This window comes from Rhamphochromis longiceps, linkage group LG3 (genome assembly GCF_057381845.1).
Source record: "Rhamphochromis longiceps isolate RC_006_pf linkage group LG3, R_longiceps_female_GT1.1, whole genome shotgun sequence".
Taxonomy (NCBI): domain Eukaryota; kingdom Metazoa; phylum Chordata; class Actinopteri; order Cichliformes; family Cichlidae; genus Rhamphochromis; species Rhamphochromis longiceps.
In genome coordinates, this window is record NC_140559.1 from 34,415,217 (window position 1) to 34,436,305 (window position 21,089).

At 41.7% G+C, this 21,089-nt stretch overlaps 2 protein-coding genes and 1 long non-coding RNA gene across 3 annotated transcripts; 2 read left to right on the forward strand and 1 right to left on the reverse strand.

Moving 5' to 3' along the window:
- Window positions 1–853: 853 nt before the first annotated feature.
- LOC146674245 (uncharacterized) lies at window positions 854–3,002 on the forward strand. Its single transcript, XM_085395301.1, has 2 exons — window positions 854–1,797; window positions 2,513–3,002. Exons 1-2 carry the CDS (start codon window positions 1,090–1,092, stop codon window positions 2,771–2,773), a joined length of 969 nt encoding a protein of 322 aa, XP_085251427.1. The 5' UTR covers window positions 854–1,089; the 3' UTR covers window positions 2,774–3,002.
- Window positions 3,003–3,994: 992 nt separating this feature from the next.
- LOC146674246 (uncharacterized) lies at window positions 3,995–15,506 on the reverse strand. Its single transcript, XR_014909225.1, has 4 exons — window positions 15,305–15,506; window positions 11,634–11,708; window positions 11,424–11,534; window positions 3,995–8,719 (listed from the first exon to the last, which is right to left on the reverse strand). It is a non-coding gene; the product is annotated as an uncharacterized LOC146674246 (long non-coding RNA).
- A 325-nt stretch (window positions 15,507–15,831) lies between these two features.
- LOC146674247 (uncharacterized) lies at window positions 15,832–17,452 on the forward strand. Its single transcript, XM_085402379.1, has 2 exons — window positions 15,832–16,762; window positions 17,039–17,452. Exons 1-2 carry the CDS (start codon window positions 16,079–16,081, stop codon window positions 17,195–17,197), a joined length of 843 nt encoding a protein of 280 aa, XP_085258505.1. The 5' UTR covers window positions 15,832–16,078; the 3' UTR covers window positions 17,198–17,452.
- Window positions 17,453–21,089: the final 3,637 nt, after the last annotated feature.

The window sequence follows — 21,089 nt, forward strand, 5'->3', positions numbered from 1 at the left end:
CGCTTTAGTTTGACAATAAACACAAGAACGTAACCTTGTAGCTGCAGAATAACTGACAAATATATCTGGGATTGCGATCATTTTGACTAACTGTGAAACCGCATCAGTAAATTACAGTTCAAATGAGGCGAAGCTATGAGGCTTTGACTCATTTGTTTACTCTTGAATCAGCTCGTATTTCTCCTCGCGTGCTTTAATAGTCTGATAAGACTGCAGGGCAAACTTTGTTGTGTCCAGTTGTCCTATATATTTGCATTAATGTTTGCATGCACTGTGCTTTACTGGAGATTGTTGAGGTCATTATCACTGGAGCCCCACACTCTGAGACATGTCTCAGCTTGTCTCACTGTTCTGTGTGCACTAGTGAACATAAATACATGTCGCTATATCACAGATAATGGGATATGATACTTGATATTGTGCAAAGATGTGTATCCGTATTATAAATCCGTTATGGAACATGTCATACTACATCACTAATGACACATATTTAGCCTGCCCCAGGAAGAGATTCACTATTGAGACACCATAATAAAAAGAGCAAGTGTGAGGTTGGGGTCACGGGTTGTGTCACTAGTCAACCAAACTTCATTCCTCTCTGGTGTATTTTTTTCAGTCTTCGCTGACTAGATTGAGTTTGTCACTCTAACCAGTGCGATCCGATTTTCACATATTTGCGCAAACACGTGTATGCATCGTATATGAATAAGACCGTGCTGATATGCAGACGAGACGAATGACAAATGAAACGGGGTGTGGCCACAGAACTGAACCTTCCCCGTGCAGGGATTGCTTGCGCTGTTCTGTTCCGCTCCGCTGTTTTCAAAATAAAAGATACCGAGTTAAATAAAGACTCCGCTTTTCACCGCTCCCAGTTTAACGTTGTGTTTTAAAGGCAGCAAAACTGCACCGGAGATGCAAAGCTACAGAGGTACGGTCAGCGTGTTCTCAGGGTGAAGCTAGCTGGATTTAGACAAGCACTTAATTTGGAATAGACAGATCGTGGAGTGAAAACATTGCGGGCTTGACCTATACAGCGTCTCAGCCGAATACCGGCCGCGAAAGTTTCTCAACGTAGGAACCTTCGGCATGGAGCTGCTTCAGCTGCTCTTATCTGCGCTCTTCTTTGGGGGAGTTTTTAGTGAGGGTAGTATACCATATGTGAAAGTGATTTTAGGAGACTCGTTTACTCTTCCTCGAAACTGTCCGACTGATGTAGAGGGAAAACTTCGCCAAACAGAGCCTCAGTCCCGGCATGTCGCCTCGCACCGACACGGAGTTTGGACACCAGAGGAAAGTTTCAGAGATCGCATCAGTCCCAATTTCTCTGTTGTTTTTAACCGCTCAGTTTACACGGACAGTGGAGGTTATGTGTTTATGTGCGGCGGTCGGGAGGTGTCTGCTGTCCATGTGGAGGTTGTCGTGGTCTCCGAATCATCCGTCACAGAGGGAGACGAGGTCAGCCTGCCCTGCTACCATGCAACTACAGCTGGCACCTGCTGGTTTGTGCGCTGGGTTAAAGACGGGAAGGATGTGTTAAGGAGAGACTCGTGCGGTGGTAACAGTAACGGGACTGCTGATGATCGACTGTCGCTGTCAGCTGATTGGTTCTCACACGGAGACCTGTCCTTAAACCTGCAGCGGGCTCGGAGGGAAGATCAGGGGGATTATTTCTGTTACATCCAAAAAGAACTACCTTCTTTTGAACAGAGAGGGACACCAGCTGCTGCGAGGCTGAAGGTCAGTGAGAGCAGCCCGGATCCGACCACCAGCACTCCTCCTCCTACATCGGTGTCTGTGAGTATTTAGACAGAAACGCGTCTGGAAATATTAAATATTTAGGTATTAATGTCTCTCCTAAGCTTTCATAATTAACTAAATTAAACCACATCCCACTTTTAAAGACAGTAGAAGGCGACCTGGCTAGATGGAAATCTTTACCCATATCACTCATGGGAAGGGTCGCCGCTATAAAAATGATGGTCTTGCCAAAAATAAACTATTTATTTTCAATGATCCCAAATAAGCCATCACAAGATTGGTTCAGATCTCTAGACTCGTATATTTCTAAATTCCTTTGGAAAGATAAACCCCCACGTATCAGCTTAAAAACACTACAAAAGACCAAGGATAGAGGAGGATTAGATCTGCCTAACTTTAATCACTATTTTTTAGCCAACAGGCTTCAGTTCATCTCTAGATGGTTTAAACACACCCTCTTAGATGAACCTTGGATAGATGTAGAACAGGCACTATGTAATAATCTAGAAATTTCAGATCTACCATTTATCAGCTCAAACATCAAACGACATGAATGCTTTAAAAGCATTAACATCAGCTCTTCTCTGACAGCATGGTGGGAGTTTCTAAAAATGACAGTCTTCATTAATCCCATGCAAACGTAGATCCAAACGGGACCAAAAAAAGACAGAAACGCGTTAATCAAACCTGAAACAGCTTCATATAAAGTTCCATGAATCTGATCACATTTCTGCTCTTGTATCCTCTGCAGCCAACACAGACGACTTTAGAAGTAAGCGGACTGGGAACTCTGGTCGCTGTCTGCATCACAGCTGTGGTCTTTTTGGTTTGCGGCCTTGTGTGTGGATGGCTGATGAAATCTCACTGCTCCACGTACTTGTCACGTCTTCTCCGACGCTTTAGACCCGGAGATGAACGACATGATGTAAATGGGGCGTCGGAGCCTCTGAGCCATCGTCCTCCTCAGATGAATGGCCACCATCCATCAAATACGTCCCAGGCAGACGTCTGAAGACTTTTAGGATCAATAAGTGACTTTTAACTTATTAATGCGCTTCAGCTTATTTATGTGTGCAGCTTATACTTATAATTATGCATTTTACACCGATCAAAGCTTCCATTTACTGTCTTAATTTCCTTTTTTTGTAATATCTTGCTTCAGCTGTGTGTGATTAAATAAACAGTGTGCTTACACCACTGCCTGAGCGAGGCGATACATGTTCGTCTTCAGTGCCTTCAGGCCTCACAGGCCTCCTGTATGTTCACGGTGAAGTCCGGACATTTTCACGGACACTTCGTGGTTCGCCTGCTCCATCACGGAGGCCTCGGCTTAGGTTAAGAGTTCCTCCTTCCAGACGGAAACACGTGGTTTGACAAATGAAAATAAATGTAAAGCCAGGCTCACCTTCTTTCTATTAGAAACTGTTTTATAAACGTCAAACGCGTGATTCTGACATTCAGCAATTCACATGAATACATTTTAGACCACAGTGCTTCTTGGATTAATTTTAATATTTGTAGACTTATATTTACATTTATCTTCGTTAAATAAGAATCGGAAATGCGTCCACTCACCTCTCAGAATCTACTAATGAAACAAACCCTTTCACTCTCCACACAAACATTTTCTAATGCGGATACAAAGAAGACAAATTGTTCGGCAAGTGTTACGTCAGCATGTATATATTTATTACTATTTAACACAAATCACTGCATATTTTTTCTCTTTGTATTTTCCGAGAGAATTTCGTATAAATGATGTAATGATTGCTCACATCCACCAAAGTGTTTAAGGTCAAATTAATGATTCATTGGTTGAAAACTGACAAAACGCCGTATGACTCTTACATGTGGTATTGTCAACACATAGAAAAGACTACATCAGTAAGACAGCGAAAAAAGGAAGATGTTTGGACAGCATGTTCTAGGGCAGGAGTGTCAAACCTAAGGCCCGGGGGCCACATTTGGCCCAGCAGACACTCTAATCTGCCCCGCTGCACAACTTTAGAATAAGTGATGGAGGACACGAGTTTCTGAATTTATAGTGTATTTTCTCTTTAACAGTTTTTTTTGTTTTTTGCTATATATTCAGATCTTCAATTTTTTGAAATAACATGAGTTATGACTCTTTTTGTTGTAATCAGTACCATAACCTTTTAATTGTTTTTACACTTGAGCAAACATGTAACTCCCTCCAAGTTGAAAAACGGACACAAGGCCTTCTTGATTTTTACTGGCATTTATTGCACACAGGTGCCACCAAGGATGCCGTGAGAACTGTACAAACAACATAAAATAATCAATTTCCACAGTAAATTGTTCTCATAGAGAATAAACAACAAAGCACATTATTAAACAACATAAAACACTCACAATTTGACCTTTACAAAATGTTAACAAATTACACGTGACAACCATAAAGTCGCCAGTTCTGTCACAAACAACATCTTATTTTTCTACCACAACATATAAAATACAAATTGAATACCTCATTGGCCGCATTAACTCGCAGGGGTTAATGAAAACGCATCTTGCAGTGTCACTCCTTCCCGCAACTGGAAAACTTCGTTGCATGCTCTACATAGCTCTACCACCAAGTGAGAGAGGAAAGCATGCGTCCCCTACCGAGTGTGGCATGTAACTGAAAATATTGTCAACCCCAAACAACAGACTGAACATTGGTTCCACCCTGGAAACATTCTGTAAACCCTTTAAATGTTTATTTTCAAACCAACAATGTATAGATTAAATCTGATATATTAAAATAAAGTATTTTTAACTTGTTTATTGTAACTTAAACCATGAAATTATCTTAAACTGCATAACTGCTGCTGACGGCAGCCACAAGACATGTTCTTTCATTACTGCAGCAGTATTTCTACATCATGCAGTAAAACTGCACGAGTCGTACTGTTCACACTGACACAAAGGGGAGTTTATTCTGGTTCTGCACCCTTGAGATCAAAGTGGGCCGTACGAGGGCTTTTACCATGAGTCTGACAATATGCCATGGCTGATTTTTCTCATCAGATGACTGAACATGATGACGACTTACATGCAAAGGCCTGGTGAAGCTTATTAAAACTGAATATCCTCTTAGGTGTGACACTGCAAGGCAAAGCATTCAAACAGCAAAGTGTAAATGTAGAGTAACCTTATGCAGGTTTATCTGAAGCTTTGCCTTGTTTTGGTTTAGCAAGTCTGAATGTGTTTGGGCAGTGCATGGTTCACTGAAACCGTTATGTGGACTAAACATGACTTCAGTTAATATGGATGTCATATTGCAGGGCTGTGAATAGCACACAGTCAAAAACCAGAACCAAAACAAAATTACTTCTGTTTAAATCATTTTTACCAAACATGTAGCCTACAGCACTTTAGTCTGCAGATGTCCAGCCTGTTTTAGGAAGCTCCTTCACGTTTCCACAAAACTGTAAGAACGACGAAGACGGAAAACTGCTCCGGGCTGAGCCCCATGGGGAGGTGGAGGTGGCCGTCCACCAGCGCGGTGTGTGGACACCCGCCCGGGGCTACCGAAACCGGGTCCTTCAAATCTCTTCCTGGATGCGCATATTTTACAATGACAGTGGTTTTGTGCTAAGACGCGGCAGCCGAGAGATGCGCATCCAGGTTAAAGTTCAGGTTCCCTTTAATGTCGCAGTGAAAGAGGGAGAAAATGCGACACTGCCGTGCCGTATTCCCTTGACTACCGCCAACAAGTGTGTCTTGTGTAAAATAATTTTATTATTTACATGTCCAGTAGCGGTTTTTGATACGGGCGACACAGGCGGTTGCCTGGGGTGGCATCACGGGCATCGGCAAAAATAAAATAAAAAAAAATTGCTCGTACTCATGCTGCCCCGACATCATGCCAGCGCATTTTGGGAATGGCATAGGCACCGATCGGTTTTCTGCCGCCCAGTTGTCAGTAAAGTGGAGAAGATTTGAAGTTAGTTGGCGGTAGTTAAAGGAATATGGCGCGGTGGTTCCACCAGCATCCAGCCCTTTGGATGCTGGTGGAACCACCCAACGCAGATGCGGGACCTTCCTGCTCCCTCGCTCATCAGTTGCTGCCAGCGGTTAAATATATTTCTGGTATCTGCATATTTTAAGCGTCAAAAATATCTCTGAATGTGTTTGAGGATGCAGGAAAGGAAATTCTTATTAATATGCATTTTATTTCGTTCATTTAATCTTCAAGCATTTCTGAAAAATTCTGTTAATCCTTTTATTTTACATTTCATCCAACTGCATGTGTATTTATACAGAGTTCGTAACTAAATAAAATATTTAATGGGTGTCTGAGTAATGAATAATAATTAATAATTACTTATTAGTTATAATATTTCATGATAAATATTCTTCAGTCTACCTGCAGTCCTTCTGTTAACAGTTATGTAGTCCCGCAGTGCTCTATCATGGAGCCTCCCTACAAATAAGAATTCAACACGAAAAACGAAATCACATCAAACGTTTTTTAAATAAAAAATAATAATTTGAATTATTTTTTATCTGGGACACATTTGAGTTAACGCTATTATCCAAAGTTTCAAAGATCACAGTGAGCATTAATATCGCCCAAATCATGTTTTAGGTACAAGTTACGTTCGTGTTGCAGCTTCTTGTTTGAGGCCTGCGTGTGGCCCACGGGAGAAACCTCGGCCTCCTTTCCTCTCTGCAGGAAATCCGATTACTGCTGCAGCTTGAAATAAGTTCATCCATCCATCCATCCATTCGCTTCCGCTTATCCTTTTCAGGGTCGTGGGGGGGCGCTGGAGCCTATCCCAGCTGTCATAGGGCGAGAGGCAGGGTACACCCTGGACAGGTCGCCAGTCTGTCGCAGGGCCAACACACAGAGACAGACAACCATTTGCACTCACATTCACTCGCACATTCACACCTATGGGCAATTCGGATTAACCAATTAACCTATCCCCACGAAGTGCATGTCTTTGGACAGTGGGAGGAAGCCGGAGTACCCGGAGAGAACCCACGCAAACACGGGGAGAACATGCAAACTCCACACAGAAAGACCCCGGCCTGATGGTGGAATTGAACTCAGGACCTTCTTGCTGTGCGGCAACAGTGCTAACCACCGTAAATAAGTAAATAAGTTCATGTAATACAAAATTCTACCCTTACGCATGTATACTGTACTTCAGTTTAAAGTCCCGGTGTCTATAATTTGATTTTATTTGATTCCCCGCATTTTAACACAAGTATCTGTATTGTGTTTAACAATATGTGTCCTGATACTTCGTGGCATTAAACCGGTATGAGTCTAACAGAGGAAATAAAAACACAGAAAAGACAATCCACAGGGGCTTTTCCAACACATTTCCACGAGTCATGGCCTCGGTACTTTATAGCATTTAGCAGCGCTACAGAAAAGGAGCGAGCATAAAGGGAGTAACTCTTTCTAAAGGACAGCTCATTTTAAATGAGAAGTTTCTATCAGCTCAACAAACACCGACAAATTGAGAAAAGAGTGCGAGAGAACTTCACTCAGACTAGACAAGGACAGGAGAACAGAGGTTATTTAGATGAGCACTGCTCAGGAGTATTTGATTAACTAGAAATTTAAAGCTTACCTGGCAAATCCTCATTTTATTTAAATTCAGATACTGGATGATATGATGGGAAGTTGTGTTTTTTTTAATATCGCCAAACGTTTTCAAAACAAACTGAGATATGTATACTTTGTTATTCAAATACAAGCAGTTACAGGTTAGTCTGGCAAACTGTGGTGAATTTACAGTAAAGCACCGTTTTACACTGTTGCACAGTGGAGACGCTGCTCATGGTCAGTGATGATGCTTAAACCAATTCAACCTTTATACAGACTGAAGTTTCTGGTATAAAGACCGCGTGAACAGTATACAGTCAGTGCAGGGAGTGGATATTAGCACCTGCAAAATCTCACTTTAACCCTTCACTTTACTCACTTTACTGTTTGTGGAGGCAAAGTGCACCTTTCAAGTATTTCAACCTTTATTTCGATTTAACAATGTCTGTCATGAGGTGTAATGGACAGACAACGTAAATGCAGGGCACTGCAGGTCAAATGAGCTGTTCGTTCTTTTAAAAAGGCACAAACTGAACAAAGTCCAAACAGACAGGAATCCTATGAAGCACAGAAGTCACACGGTGCTTGAACGAATCACCTGCCAAGGACAGACAGACTGTACAGGAGAAGAAAAAGTGGCCCCAACAACCCAGAACAGACCTTAATGAATGAATCTGATTGTTTAATAAATTGCTGTCAGTGTTTTTCCATTTTTCATGTTTCCACATTTCTGCTGCCCAGAATGATCTTCCCCTCTGTTATAACAAGTTTACAACAATCAGCCAACAACAGAACAAAGTCTGATAATGAAAATGAGAATAATGCAGGTGCCGAAACATTATTCTGTCCATATTACTGATAAATAATATTAAAAATAGTAATAATGATGACACATTTTGGGCTTTTTGGTTCAATAGTATGTATGTGATGATCCACACTCATTTGGACTCAATTTGGTAAATAATAAATTCAAATTAAGACTCTTTAATATTTTTCTATGAACTAAAGATGACATCACCCACAGTTTCCTTTGTCCTGTGCTGTTTATTTCTGTGAAGATCATGCATGAAAAAAAAATGTCTCAGCACAGGCAGGACTTCCAGCTTCCAGCTTTTATTATAAGGAGAACAATCATATTTTCAGCACAGCTGCCTGATTCACAGTCATGACAAAGAGAAAAGCAGAAACAAAGAAGACGTAGCAGCCAGTGCAGAGGGAGAAGACAGTAATGACATCTATCAGCAGGAGCAGCTGCAAGAAGCTGAAGTCCTCCATGAACTCCTACCAGGAGTTAGGAGAGAAACCGTCGGGAGGATCCACAGAGAAGAAGGTCTGATGCTCTGCAGTTAACAGCCTGATGTTCAGCACTATTAGAGAGACCTTGGCCTGATTCTGCAGCATCAACACAAACACACCATCAGAGGCACAAAGAACCACCTTCAGGAACAAGAACAACAGTCGGTCCTCTTTTGGTTTCTTTTACAATCCCTGGCTTTCTATGCATAGATAACTTTTCTACCCCCCTAATTGCAGACTGCCAGGAATGATAAAGGGTAGAGGAATTTAACTTGACGCCTTTGATGCTCCACTTTCTGAAGCACAGGAAACTTTTTCCGGCCTTGTAGATTATGATTAAGAAGAGTCCTGCAAGAGCTTCCCGGTGCAGGACACTGGGTCATGATGCACTGACACGCTGTGTGAGAGGCGGCATAAATGCAGCACTGATGTTTATCTTCCCCGCTTCATTAAGTTATATTCTTTTACACACAGTTTACTCATAATGGCAGGTATCACAGCGTAGATAAGCCGGGTGTATTATCTGTTTACAGTGTTTGTTTTACAAGTGTACTGCAAGAAAGGAGGATGTGAACAGTTTGATGAGGAAGCCTCCTCTAACAGGCTTGATAGAGCTTCTTGAAATATTCATCATTCACTGGCAATTGTTGTAACATTGGCAGCTTCATCTGAGGCGTTGCATTCACAAACAGCTTCTTCCCCTGTGCTCTCTGAACTTATTCCAGTGGTGGCATCCTGCTATAACACTACACTTGAATTCAGTGAGCTGAGCCATTTTTCACAAAGGTTTGTAACTGCATGACTGGATGCCTGATTTTATAGACCTGTGGAAATGCATTCAAAGATTATGAGGGTCCTGATCTCTGATTCATCGACTTCAGTCTGAGACTCCAAGAGGAGAGACTCGTTTAACCCACATCCTGGGATGATTTAACGTAACCAGCCTATTTCATTCCACACTTCAATATAGGGCTGCTCAATTAATCGAATTTTAATCTCGATTACGATCTGGGCTTTCAACGATCATTAAAAGACGACTGAGCCAATTATTAGCCCCTCCCTCGTGCTTTACTCTTGCGCTGCTCCGTGTGGCAAATCAAGCGCACCTCTCTGCATTTCGAACACCTGTCACAACAATTAAGAGCAGCGGTCCCCAACCTTTTTTGCACCATGGACCGACAATATTTTCATGACCTGCCTTTAACCCTTTAACACCTACCATAGAACCAAGTCCGCCAGAGCTTACTTTATATTTTTACATGCTGTAGAGCCTTTTTTGGGAGCATTTCAAGCTGATATACATCAATACAATCATTATTATTTTAATAATATATATGCATTAAGTGCATAGTAATTACATAAATTGCAAAAAAGTGCAATAAACTACAAAAAAAATTGAAAATCGTTTTTGTTTTTTTAACATATATTTCTAGTTAGAGAAATTTAAGAGGCTTATCCCTCAAAACTGTAAATACAAAAAAGTTGCACAAAATAGTTTCCCACCACAGGAAATTTATTTTGAGTGTCTTCATAGTTTTATTTTTCAAATACACCAATTTTTATATACTGCAGGAAAAACGAAAATAAATATTATACTGCAAATTTGCAAAAAAGCAGCATTAAAGTTTTGAGGGATAAATTTCTTAAATTTCTCTAAGTAGAAAAATGATTTTCAATTTTTTTGTAGTTTATTGCACTTTTTTGCAATTTATGTAATTACTATGGACTTACCGTAATTGTCGGGCTATAAGCCGCTACTTTTTCCACAAGCTTTGAACCCTGCGGCTTTTAGTCAGGTGCAGCTTTTCTATGGATTGTCCATGATTTTTGTGATATCGTAAGACGATTTGTTTTGTTTGTTCCGCTGTTGTACGGCACTACGTTGCCTGGCGGAAGGGCATGTGATCAGACACACAGTATCGGGGTTCAAGAGTGGTATGTTGGTCACATGTCCATCCGCCAGGCAACATAGTGCCGTACAAGTAGCACGAAAAACAAACTTCAAAGTAGCGCTATGCGTTCAGCGGGAGTCGTGGATGGTGTGCGGCAATAAACTTGCGAAAAGCAAGTTATGCTCAACTCCACCGGTGGAATCTGACAGCGTGGAAAAGTGTGAAAACATCCATCCATCCACCTGAGCCTAAAAGGTAGTCTGAATCTATTTTTCTGGTGTGCTGTAGGTTATTGTTATGTACTACATTTGTTACTCATTCATGAAGCACAGTACATGTTTCGTACTTGTAATTACCGCTACTTGTACATATACCTAAAAAGTTGTGCAAATATGTACCCATAACTTGTTTTTCAAAATATTAATAAAAGGGGTGTGTCTCCAAACAGCCATCTCTTTCCTGACAATTCGATTTGTGCATATTCTCTTACATATGATAAGTCAACATTGAAACACCTGCGGCTTTTAGTCAGGTGCGGCTAATGTATGTACAAAACAGGATTTTCCCCTGATTTTAGCTTGTGCGGCTAATATTCAGGTGCGCTCTGTAGTCCGGGAAATACGGTAATGCATACATATTATTACAATTTGGGCTATAACAGTTGTATTGATGTATAGCAACTTGAAATGCTCCCAAAAATGGCACTACAGCATGTAAAAATATAAAGTAAGCTCTGGCGGACTTGGTTCTGTGGTAGGTCTTAAAGGGTTAAAGAGGGAAAAGTTCTTCAGTTGGTCTCATCCACCTGATACATTGTAGGAAAAACACCAATACATGATACCAGATGTAACAGCCTGCTAACTTTTAACAATCCCAACAAAATATAAACATTAACAGTGATGACTGACCTCAGAAAGTCAAATCGGGGACCTCAGTCGTCCAGATGGTTGCCATGATGACCAAGTCATGGAGTCAGAAACCACTGAAGCAGAAGGAGGTCAGGATTCAGAGTGAAGCTCCTGCAGCAAAGACACATGTGAATGTGAAGTGTTTGATGCTTTTCAGGGTGAAGTACAAACAGGACCTGATGCTGTGAAAACTACACCAATGAAACACACCTGGTCATCCACACAATCCTCAGCCTCCATCACATATACAGCTGGTGATGAAGATGAGCAGCATCATTACGTCACCTGCAGAAAGGGAGAGCGGGAGCACAGACATGTGAACAAGCTTAGAGCCGACCTCAGCTTAAAACAACACATAAACACATAAAACGAGCCGTGAGAACAACAGACCAGCTTTGACTGCATGTCTTTGATTGAAGCGGTAAGTGCATACAAGCTCCACAGATATCAGTGTTAGCATGCTTGTTTTCATCTGCCTGAAGGGGGGAAAATTGTGTTATAGTCACTGAAATCTGTCGTAAGAAGTACAATATCTGTACAATGTTGTTGTCCAATATCTACAGATATTGTAGTCCCCATATAAGTTATTTTACAGCATTGTTGTACAGATAGCAGAAATGGAATGGAAATGTATCTGTACATACCCACATGGAAAAGATATATATAAATCTTATAACGTTTGTATCTGTCTTGTGTGAAACTTGTATGAAAAGCATATAAGAGTGAAAACAGATATAAGATCCCTTGAAAAATTATATAATGAAACTTGTATGTTTTGGATACTTACTAAAACAATGTATGAAAGTAATGCGAAAGTGGCCACTTTCATGAGTAATCATGTAAGCCTTATATGATTTACTCATGAAAGTGCCACTTCCATGAGTAAATCATATAAGGCTTACTCATGGAAGTGGCCACTTCCATGAGTAATCATGAACCATGAAGGTTTGGATTTTTTCCCACTATAATAAATTACTCACGTTATCTTTGTCTGATATTTAAATTAGAAAGAGCTCAGTCAGAGCAGAGAGTAACAAACACTTTTATTCTCAAGTGTCTAAAATGTTTTATGTGGCTTTGATTTGAAATGAAATTTAAATAAAAGCAGCTCAGAGCCGGTTCTGTTGACATATACTAAACGTTACCTCAAGAGCAGGAAATATTATTCAGGGCTGAACTTTAACCAGCTGCTCTCTTTTTTGGTAGACTTCATTAAATTTACATACGGTACATTAAGATCCATATAATGCAGCAAAGTAAAAATTTACACTCTTACTATAAACATTACAGTAAGTACAAAGGGCTTTCTTGAAATTTGATTTTTAATTTTAGTATTTTTGAGCCCTCATAACTTCATTAGTAGGGATGGGTACCGGTATCCAGTGCCATGATGGCACCGATTCTGACATAAACGGTAGTAACCAGACCGAAAAGCAGCGCACATTTCGGTGCTTTTTTTTCCCTGAGCTGTGATACACTTTAGATTCTAGCCAATCATTTTACCTTTGCAAGCATAGTAGGCGGGTCCAGGTACGTACGTTCTTTTAGAGCAGAGCTACAGATTAAAAACGCCCAGGGCGAAGTGGTCAAAAGTCTGGCTGTACTTCACAGCAAAATATGCAAACTCAGCAGCCTGCAACAAGTGCTTTAAGCTGATACTGTGATACTGTCAAAGGAGGTAACACCTCAAATCTGATGAAACACCTGGCGACGCATAGCGTTTTTTTTAAAAGCCAAGAAATGCGCCGTATTTGATAGCTTGCTGCGAGACCTCACACCGTGCACATCTACTGCGGGTGGGTTGCCTGTTATGCAACATCCCCCAAAAACCCGAAGAGGAGAGTCCTGGCCCCTAGTCCTGCCAGTGTAGCAGAAATGATGACGGATGATGATGGCAGCAGCAGCCGTTCTTCTCTGCGTGAGTAGCTTAATGTTGTTCGTGTGTAATTTACGTTGAGTAGGCTAACCATGTTATTACATTAATGCATGTAAGGTTAACTAGCAAACACCGTCGTAGTTACATGCGGCTGTCTTCTTGTTTGATGGCAGATACTCCCTTCACCCTGGCCAAAAAGGCTAAAATGACCAAAGAAAAAGTGGAAAACAGTTAAACGAGAGGTTTTTTCCATTGTTTAAGCACTGCTTCCAGCCAAGAGTGATACCATATATGCCCTATAGCTGCAGAAAAGGCTAACATTGTTATCTTTTTACAAAAAAAACAGCTGAACATGAGAGGTTTTTGGACCAATTTTGTGTTCTCCATTCTTTAAGCACCGGTTTGAGCACCGTTTAAGCACCGGCACCGTTTCAAAAGTACCGGTTTGGCACCGGTATCGGATAAAACCTAAACGATACCCATCCCTATTCATTAGTGTGGGACAGACCAACACATGAAACTAATTAGAGTTTCATGTAATAGATAATAGATAAATATTATTTTTATAATACCATTAAAAAAAACTTTCAAAGTTGATTAAAAAAAAAAACAAGTTTGGATGAACATTAAAGGCTCAGATCATTATGCAGGCAGCTGGCTGGTCAAACCCACCCAGCAAACATGGGATTTGTCCATGCATAACTGGTTTATCTGCTATTTGCCAGACTGCTGCTGATTAGCCTGCTCCACTCTCTGTGTGAGGATGTCACATGACAGAAAAAAAACAAAAAAAAAAAAAAACGTGCCACACACTTCTGGACAGCTCCTTCAACCTGCTCAACAGTGTTTGCGTGACCCAGCATTTGAACTCCTTGACCTCATTAGCTGTCCCCGTGCCTCCTCTCGCTCTCTGATCTCCACTTCCACTTTCTTGAAAATAAAAGAGGGGACAACTTGACTCGGGGAAAAAAGACATTATTTTGTCAGATGAAAATGTAGAGTGGCTATTATTTCTATCATGGACCAAAAATCTGTTCTATGCTAATTATGTTGCAAACCGATCCCCACCACAGACTCAAACACAGCAAAACTCGTTCCCACCTACACAAGAATCACTTCAAAGAGTATGGAGAGAGTTTATGGATGAAAAGCAAAAAAAAAGAGCTGTCAAGTTTCATGTAACTCCAGGTACACGACGGCCAGCTGAAAACACGTCATGCACGTCGAGTTTGGATGAGTTTTATTTTAGTCATATCGCACAGCCCTAAGCTGGAGCTCAGCGGACTTATTCAGTGGAGGAGTGACACTAAATCAAAGTAAATGTGAAAGAGGATGACTTCAAACACTGAAAGCCACTTTAGTTACACACCTCTGTGTGACTTATTAAATGTCACACAGTAACAGCCTTATCCTGTATAAATCCAAATAAATTCATACTACACTGGGAATGTTTCTTGGAGTCATTCCTAAAAAACTGCATATCCAAAGATCATCAGTTCAAACAACTGTACAACAAAGGCTCAACCTCACTATATACTTTATAAAGATCCTTATAAAGACGCCACACCCTAAAGGAAAAAAGGACACGGGAGGTGGCGTTTAGTTTCATGGTTTGTATCGCTAAAACTCTAGTTACACTTGCCTTTTGTGGTGTCGGGGTCAGACAAAAAGATGTAACTGGAAGTAAATTAAACACATTTCTACTGTCAGAAAGCGTGTGGCAGAAAAGAAGCCAGCAGACGGTTTAGAAATGCCGACGAGGCCCGTGTATGCTAAGCTTGTTAGCCTTGCTAATATGCGGGACAATAGTCCTTCTAGTCTGGTCAAAGTAGCACAGTTAGCACGTGTCTCATTGGCTCAAAATTATCTTGACGGTTATAATAACCAAGTGGATGAGCCAAAAAACTCAGCATTTCCTGGATATATCTCACAAACCCTGAAGGTTTCAGTCAGCGCGAGCAAAGCTAACGACCGACGAAAATGGCTGATAGCTCAGAAAGCTCACCTAGAGTCTGAAGACCTCTCAAATCCCAAACTGTAGGTGAGAAACTGACCAGGATCTTTTCCATGTCTTTAAATGTTTTTCCTGAAAAGACTGAGGTTAGAATCCGTTTATTTGACTTGCTTCTTCCGCTGCCCGACACCAGCCGACAAGAATAAATACATGGCTTCAGCAGTGGCGTCTACTTCCGGTACTTTTATCTTAAAAGTACTCTGAAAAACTATAAATGTGCAGTAAAATGCAGTTGATACACATGTGTATCTAATATTACTCGACTTAGTGTTAATATAATATAATATAATATAATATAATATAATATAATATAATATAATATAATATAACTGTCTAAATTCTTTCATCTTGAATAAAATATTCAGCGTTGCCCTTTATCAGGTATAACAATTAAGTTTAACATCCAGGCATCCATGAAAACAGAATTATTAACTTCAACGGAGTTAGAAGTTAACAGGAAGTTTGCTCGCTAGTTTACACCTAAATATGATATGCCATGTTCTGACTGAGGGAATTCTGAAAAAATTAAAACCTACAGGTCTGCTATCACTTCCATCATAAATGATGGGCCAGAGATTCAGCGCAAGATTCATCACGTCGTCATTACAGAATGACACCGGGTCATTTGCATACTAACAGGTGATTGGATGTTGGACGTCCCTCCTGCCCCGGGGCGGAGCCGCCCTGGCTCCCTGCTCCCGGGCGGCATCTGAACATTTGCGCGTCAAGCCAATCTTTCTATCTTTCGTCCAGCACTCTGTAAGAATGAGGCTTTTTCAGCTGTTCGTATTTGTGTCCTTCATCTTTGCCTTTTGCAGTCAGGGACGGATACCACATGTGAGAGTTATTTTAGGAGACCCGTTTACGCTTCCAGAAAACTGTCAGACCAATGAAGAGGGTGATCTGTACCGGCCTTATCTTTACGGGACCCCCGAGGTGAAGGTGGCTGCTCACACGCAAGGCGTGTGGACACCGACCGAGGTTTACAAAGAGCGCATCGGTAAAAACTCGTCGGTCGTGTTTAATCACGCAGTTTATACCGATACCGGGGTTTATGAGCTTCGATGCGGCGCTCGGAGGGTGGATGTTCAGATCAAAGTTGTCATGTCCTCTGAAAGATGCGTTAGCGAGGGAGAAGCGGTGAGCCTGCCCTGCTACTTTTCAACTACAGGGAAAGCGCGTTGGTCTGTGCGGTGGGAGAAAAACGGAGAAGACGTGTTTAAGCGGAATTCCTGGGAAGACACCGGGGCTGCTGAGGGCAGACTGTCGCTGTCAGAGTATTGGGTCACACACGGAAACTTTTCTTTAACCTTGAAGCAAGCTCAGAAAGACGATCAGGGCGATTACTTCTGCTACATCCAAGATGAAGTCGTGATTGCTGTGAGGCTGACGGTCACCAGCCAGAGGAGTCCGGATCAGAGCAACAGCACCCGTCCTCCGTTTGTGCCTGTGAGTATTCAGGGATGTCACATGTGTCACAGGAAGGCAGCGTACAGACGGTAGCTGAGGTTGCACTTGAGCGGTTGCACTTACTGAAGTGCGTTACCTCAGACTATGACACACTGGTTTGCCACTTTCATCTGTTTTTACGCAACATATCCTGGTAATTAATAGAATGTAATAGAAAGTATAGATATTTGTGTGAAAATGTAATAAAAGTAAGAAGTTATCAGAATGAAATTCTCGTCTAAATCTGAGTGCATTTCTGTTGTTTTATCTCTGCAGCCGACACCGAGAGCCTGTGAAGAAAGTAGATTTCTGCCTGCGGTGATCATTACAGCCGTGGTGTGTTTGCCTGTCGGCCTTTTGATTGGCCGGTTAATGACATCATGCTGCCCCAGAGGTGCCTCATATGGGCACTGCGGTCTACCAAATGAAGCCTAGATGGACCATCAGAACCTCTCCTCTTCCTCCTCTTCAGCACATCTGCCAGAAGCTGCCTCTCCTGCACAATGCCAGCTTTTATGAATGCGCTTTAGTGTTTAGTGTGCACTTTAATAATGCCAACGGTAGTCACAAATGATAACAATGACCATTCACATATGATTTTAGATTTGATTTGTTTTATTCTTAAAATCTATGCCTATATTTGTATATATATTTTCTAAATAAATAAAAATCTCATTGAGATTCAAATCTCAGTTTCAACAGAGACCATCTGTACTATCATGGGCTTCAGTTTATGTTAAAGGCTCATCTTTCCAAACAGAAGCTTAAAAAAACCGAGAGAGAGAGAGATAGACCTTTATTTGTCACATGCATATGCAGTGAAATTGGACCCCTTCCAACCATACATTCATTTCACAGACATCACATTGGGGACAGGTCGGAGAGAGGTAGGAACTGGAAACAATGAAATATGCAATCCATGAGGGAAGACGAGGAGAAAAAAAAAAAAAGCTCCAGCCAGACTGAGCTTCTAGAGGAGAACAGTTTGAGAACAAAAAAAGGAGCAAAGGCAATTCACTTCTTTATATTTTACTACAAAAATCTTTGGTCTAAGGATGTCCGCCAAAAAACACTGGCAACTGTTTGCTCATAAATGTGTTGCTCATATTTTCACTGTTCAATGTGGGGAACACTTTTTGCCACGCCCATGCTTGTTCTGACTCAGTGTGTCAGAAAAAGCGGCAATTTCACCTCACCATTAAACAAATGTTAGTTTCAGTGAGATTCTGCTGATTCAAAACACTACAGGTCACGTTGGACAGAAAAGTAAAAACAAAAACAACACACACACAATTACAAGCATTTTGAGACAGGATTTGAAAGTGGAGTTGTGGTTATGGCTGTCTGGTGGGAAGGAGTGGTGGAGGCGAGGAGCGGGGCATAAATACATGTATCTGAAGTACACTGAGGCTAGAGGGTAACAAAGCCGGCTGTGTCATGTGCAACAACGCATTCACACAACTTTGATAATAACAACAACAACAACAATAATAATAATAATAGTTAAGTCATAGGGGTTTGCTGTTCTGGATGTGGCTACAGCACGGTCTAACTTGATTTGCTCTAAAGCGTCACCTCAGGCTGCTAAGACTATATATATATATATATATATATATATATATATATATATATATATATATATATATATATATATGTGACTTATGCAAGCCAGATCCTTTTATTTAGCAAAATTGTAATTAATAGCTACTGAAATGTTATTGTTGAGGGGCACAGGCGGGACGCCACACGCACACACATAAAGAAAGAGGGAAAAAACTTCAATAAACGGTACTTGCCTGCTACACCGGCCTCTCCTCTCCACGCCTGCCCTTAAGTGGGGGAAACGTGTGTAACCGGTTTCTGCTTCATCCCGCTGGAACAGTTCGGCCCAGGGGCGATTTTAGCCCAGTAATTAAGGTTAGAATTTTTTTTCTATTCCAATCCATTCTTCGTTTGCAGCATTTAAATAACCTTGATCAGATTTGATGGTTTTGTTACAGACTTTTCAAAAAAAAAGTGTTTTGCTTTTCTTTAACAAATGTGGGGGTTAAATTGTGTTAAAATGTACAAAACAGTGATGTCATGTTTTGAGACGAGGACCCAGGCACAGAGAGACTTGATGAATTTAATAATCTTATGATTTAATAAAGAAATTTGCAGACTTACACAGAGATGGTAAAATGATGATGACTGATAACGGATACGAAGATAACAGACGATGAGGACAGGGAGGAACAGGGGTTTAAATGCACCAAGGAGACAGAGAGAACTCGGGACAACATTTAAGGATGCAGGGACTGACAGAGACAGCTTTATCTCTCCTGGCTGGGCAGCTCTCTGGCTGCTCAGCACCCCCAAAGCTCTGATTCTAGAATCGCCCCTGGTTCGGCCCAAACAGACTCCTCGACTCTGCGATGTGTTGTGTTTTTAAGAAGACAAGGAGTCTCTGATCGATCGTTGCCACTTTATTTCCTGAATGGAAACAACGGTGTTTTATCAGTGCACAGGCTCGCCACGCACCACTCCGCACAGCACACTACGGCAGAACATCTCATTAGCATACAGTTTTACACAATAATAAACAAATGAAAAGTACATAAAACTGGTGTTGGACATGTGTCCACTAAGCACTTATTACACTCGGTGCTCGTCAGCTAATCAAACATGTTTTATGTGTCTGTACTACTTAGCTAAATCGTGTGCGGAAAAATACAGCTCACCTCTGGTATGGCTACGGCAGACACGTGCAGCCAGCCTCACCGAGAGGGGGCCGGGCGGGCGGGGGGGGCGTGGTTTCCCCATTACACTGACATTTCGTTAGCTTCATAGCATAATTGCCTAAGTCAATGACTTAGGCACTTATGCTATGAAGCTAACGATTTGTGGCAAGTGGAATAATACCAGATAAACACTGTTAATGTGCTAACGGTGGTGCCGGTGGGGGTGGACTCTTGAAGCACTTAACTTTCTGACCGGTGTTCAGTGTGACACAGATATGTTAGCCTTGCTGCTCGTCCTCGCTGCTTTTACCCGTTTGTCTGCAGATGTCCAGCCTGTTTTAGGAAACTCCTTCACGTTTCCACAAAACTGCACGAACGACGAAGAAGGAAAACTGCTCCGGGCTGAGCCCCATGGGGAGGTGGACGTGGCCGTCCACCAGCGCGGTGTGTGGACACCCGCCCGGGGCTACCGAGGCCGGATCTTTCGAAACTCGTCCATTTTGTTCAGGCGCATATTTTACAATGACAGTGGCTTTTATTTATTAAGATGCGACAGCCGGGAGATGCGCATCCAGGTTACAGTTCTGGTTCCCTTCAATGTCACCGTGAAAGAGGGAGAAAAAGCGTCGCTGCCGTGTTACTTTTCAACTGCCGACAACAAGTGTGTCTCTGCACGGTGGGAGATGAATCAGCAAGTTGTGTTTGAGTGGAATTCCTGCAAAGACGAAGATAACGGGACTGCTGATGGAAGACTCTCTGGAGACTTTTCCTTAAATCTGCCACATGCGAGGAAGGAACATCGTGGGTATTATTTCTGCTATAAACAAAATGAAGACGGAGAGAAAGAGAGGGATCCATCTGTCGTGAGGCTGAAAGTCAAGATGAGATGCCCTGATAACACCCAGAAGCGGTAAGTAGCCTATCCGGGTTTTTTTTTTTTCCTCATAGCCGGGTTCGACATTAGATAAGTATGACGGAGTATTAGGGCCACATAAAAAAAGTGTCTCTTTCGATCGCGAATGAACGCAAATTTTTGGGGGGGAAAAAAGATGAAATGTAGCGATTACGCTCGCACTTTCAAGCCAAACCACTTACACGGCTCCTCTACAAACACTTGATCAGCCATCTTCTCGTGTCTTGTGACACAGCACACGCAGTGTCGGAATCCTTGCATCAGATGCAAAATTTTGAAGGAGAGATCAAGGAGCTGAACGACAAATCACTCCCCAATTTCGACTTTATTCTCCGAATCATCAATTAGGTATAGTTTTCAATATGGCCCTGATACCCCCTGGCGTCCCGCATATGTCTGAGCAAAGATCATTTTATTATTTAAACGTGGTTGTAATACGCACAAACGCGCGTTTTAACCCTTTAAACCCTGACCTAATTTAGCCTTTTAACCAGGGGTAGGCAACTCCAGGCCTCAAGGGCCGGTGTCCTGTAGGTTTTAGATGTGTCCTTGATCCAACACAGCTGATTTAAATGGCTAAATTACCTCCCCAACATGTCTTGAAGTTCTCCAGAGGCCTGGTAATGAACCAATCATTTGATTCAGGTGTGTTGACCCAAGGTGAGATCTAGAATCTGCAGGACACCGGCCCTCG